At 26.1% G+C, this 3553-nt stretch overlaps 1 protein-coding gene across 1 annotated transcript in view; it reads right to left on the bottom strand.

Annotated features, from left to right (window-relative positions):
• The window catches only part of LOC106788058 (anosmin-1), a 23842-nt gene that overhangs the window by 2889 nt on the left and 17400 nt on the right, over positions 1–3553 (bottom strand). Inside the window, exons 4-5 of the mRNA XM_014750979.1 lie at positions 2984–3310; positions 157–353 (exon numbers count right to left, since the gene is read on the bottom strand). Coding sequence (XP_014606465.1) covers positions 157–353; positions 2984–3310 — 524 coding nt within the window. The remainder of the gene's footprint in view (positions 1–156; positions 354–2983; positions 3311–3553) is intronic.

Here is a 3553-nt window from a genome sequence, read left to right as displayed (position 1 = left end):
AATTGAATATAGTGAAATATTTTTTCTCTTAACATTTCCAATAGAAATTTAAATTTGAATGGGATTATCATCGAATAAAAATTTGTAGAAAAAAAAAAAAAGAGAAAAAAAGTAAGAAAGTATGCAATTATGCAATTATGCAATTATGTTAAATACCTTTCTAACAGTCCTATGAAAAACTAATACAGAATCATTGGTTGGACTATTGATCCGTCGACTCCAAAAAACTTTGTAAAATGTTATGGGAACGTCCGATGTTGGTTTAACCCATCGAAGATTGATTCTTAACTTGCCACCAATCAAACGTGCTCCTGACAGGGTTAAGTTCTGTGGTTCTTTAGGATTCCGTGGTTCTGGAAGTAAGAAAATTGTTTCATCTTTTTTTTTACCGACGACACGAGGAGTCTTTAACCTGTCCCTATCGATTTTTACGTATAATAATAACAATAATAATGATATCAAAGGAAACTAAATGACAAACCTTTCATCTTTCATTAATAAAATATCCGATAATAATCGAGTAAAGTTATAAACGATTAAAGGACGTGTACGATCGATTAAAATGTACCTTTTTTTTTTATATTTATGCGAAATTATTGTTAACCATTTCATTTCATTTGTTTCTTTTTTTTTTTTTTCGTTCACACATATAATATTCAACGATTGTCGAGAACGGAGACATTTTTCTTCACTTTCTTTTCTTTATTTTTGAATAATTAAACATTCGAACGTTTGAAACGTTTCAAGATAATTGTCGATCATTTGAACGTGCATATTTCAATAGAAAAATGATAATAATAAATGAATCTATAGTAACACGTGTTTATGTGAAATCTTATTCTTGAAAAATGATAAGAATTATTAATAATAATCGAATTTTTGAAATGTTCTTATAAGAAGGTAAAGAACCATATTGAAATAATATTCAACCAATCGTCATTTCAATCGTTTTCTTATTATATATATATATATATATATATACCATGAGTAATATTAATTTTCGTAAGATCAATCGATGGAACGCATTAATTAATATACTATCGGGAAATGTTTTACCAATGAATTCGAAAGAATCTGAATTAACATTGTTAACAAAAGTTTACGTTACATTTACATGGATAATATTATTGATACACATTTGTGCATGTTTTTATGGTATATTTCGCGTATCTTTGGAATCGGCATTGAGAAATAGTACGAGTAATATGATAATCAGTGGTGAAATATTATTAAATTTATCAAACATGTACAGTCAAAGACATTTAATAAAACGATTGATCAATTATTACGATTATCTTTTATCATTGGATAATGAATTATTTCAAAATACTGTTTTAACTTATATAAGACCGGTAGAAAAATTATTAAAATTTTATACGATGACCGAAGTTTGTATGGCTGTTCTATGGGTTTCAAGGCCATTGATAACGATTTATCAAAAAGAACAATTCGTACACGAGGATTACGTTTTACCGATTAGTTTAACCAACGAACCTATTTCACGTAATATTTTTATCATCAGTGTTATATTAGAAATCTTTGGTATTGGTTATTTGATTTTTAAAAAAGTCAGTATGGATGTATACACGTTGAATTTGATACTTTTACTTACGTCACAATACAAATATTTGAGAATACAAATGGGTCGGATATTTCAAATGGATAATAATAATTCTGTTAAATATGAAAACATTGATAAAGAATTGAATTCATTGTTGCATCATCATTCGATCGTTGTTCGGTAATTATAAATTTATTTTCAATTCAATTGAATAAATATATTTTAATGAAACAATGTTATAGGAATCTTCTTTTTTTTTTTTTTTCGATAGGGCAACTAACACGCTGAAAAAAATAATATCGTTCAACGTTTGTATCGTACACTTGGATAGTGTATTACGATTTTGTTTTTTAAGTTTCATGCTGGTAGAGGTAAATCATTTTTTCTTTTTCTACGATTTCATTTGATTTTAAATTAAAAAAAAAACAAACCACGATATTTCATAAAATTTGAATGAAAAATATATTAAATTACAAATGTGTGTGTTTAATTTTATATAAATATTATTTATATATCAAATTTTCACACACACACATATTTATATTTTATTACAAAAAAAATAATGAATAAAAAATTTGTAAAGGAAATTTTTTACGAAATATATATACATAACGCGAATAATATGTAAATATTATTACAAATTATAAATTGTATTTGTAATTATGTATTTTTAGAACATGACAGTGAACATGGAAGGATGTGTGATAATATCTTACGCTATTGTTGCTGTATTACAAATATATATGATTTGTTTTTACATACAGGAACTTCTCGAAGCTGTTAGTAGGATAAACAATTTTTGTTTGTTCATTAATTTGATTGAATTTCGAAAAATATTTAATCGTATTATTTGTAGGGTTCCAACTTTACCGAAGACGCGTTCCACGGAGGATGGTATTCATGCGAATTACCGGTTAAACAAAATTTCAAAGTAATCATGTTTACGAATAAAATGAAATGTCAATTGTCTTTTTGCGAAAACATCGATTTGAATTTACCTTCATTCGTACAGGTAAAAATATATATATATATAATTAGAACAAAATATAATAAAACAATTTTAAATTAAATCATTATTTTTCAGATTATTAGTCAAGCTTACTCAATGTGTCTACTACTTTTGAAATTTAAATAAAAACCGGTTTTGAAATAAGGAGAAAGGGTTAGAAGGGCAAACAAAATTTTCTCTCTCACTCACTCTCTCATTTTGATGAAATGTGCACGATAATCGATTGTAAATGAAGTTCAATAAGAAATCAAATAAATAACATAACTATACTTAACATATAATAATAATATTTCAATTGGTAATTCGTTCATTAGTTTGCGAATCGTTTTGGAACAATTTAAATCGTAATTTTTAAATTTTGTTTAAATAAAAAAAAAAAAAGAAAAAGGGAAATTATTTTCATTTGAATTTACCTTTCGTTTTGAAAGGTCTCGAGGGTTGAGAATAACCTTTAGAACCGTTCCCATTGATAGCAGCAACACGAAATTGATACCAATGACCAGTTTTCAATCTACCCCGAAGAGTTGCGTGAGGTTTCGTAGAAACATGCCTAACTATCCAAGAACTCAATCTTGATTCTAAATAACGTGGACCGAGGAGATGACGTTCCTCGATTAAATATCTGACGTCACTATTAACAGACAAATTAGGATATACTTGTCCAATATTTCGCCATGTCAAATGTATGAGATTACTTTTTTGCTGTCTTATCTGAAGATTTTGTGGAATCGGTGGTAAATCTGAAAATAAAAACACAAAAATATATATAAAATTGATATTTAATTTATTGCACACTTCATTAAGTTATATTTTTCGGTTTAATAATAATAATTAATATGATAATTCGAACTGTAAAGATATTTAATTAGGTTTTATTTGAACAATACTATTTAATGAATATATTCGTGCAAAATAATTTGAAAATCTTTTGAATATAATTAAATGTCACATATAATAATACGTGATTAATAAAAAAAAAAATA

Source organism: Polistes canadensis, unplaced genomic scaffold (genome assembly GCF_001313835.1).
Source record: "Polistes canadensis isolate GaletaPanama2010 unplaced genomic scaffold, ASM131383v1 scaffold_123, whole genome shotgun sequence".
Lineage (NCBI taxonomy): Eukaryota > Metazoa > Arthropoda > Insecta > Hymenoptera > Vespidae > Polistes > Polistes canadensis.
This window is presented reverse-complemented; position numbering and strand designations above follow the sequence as displayed.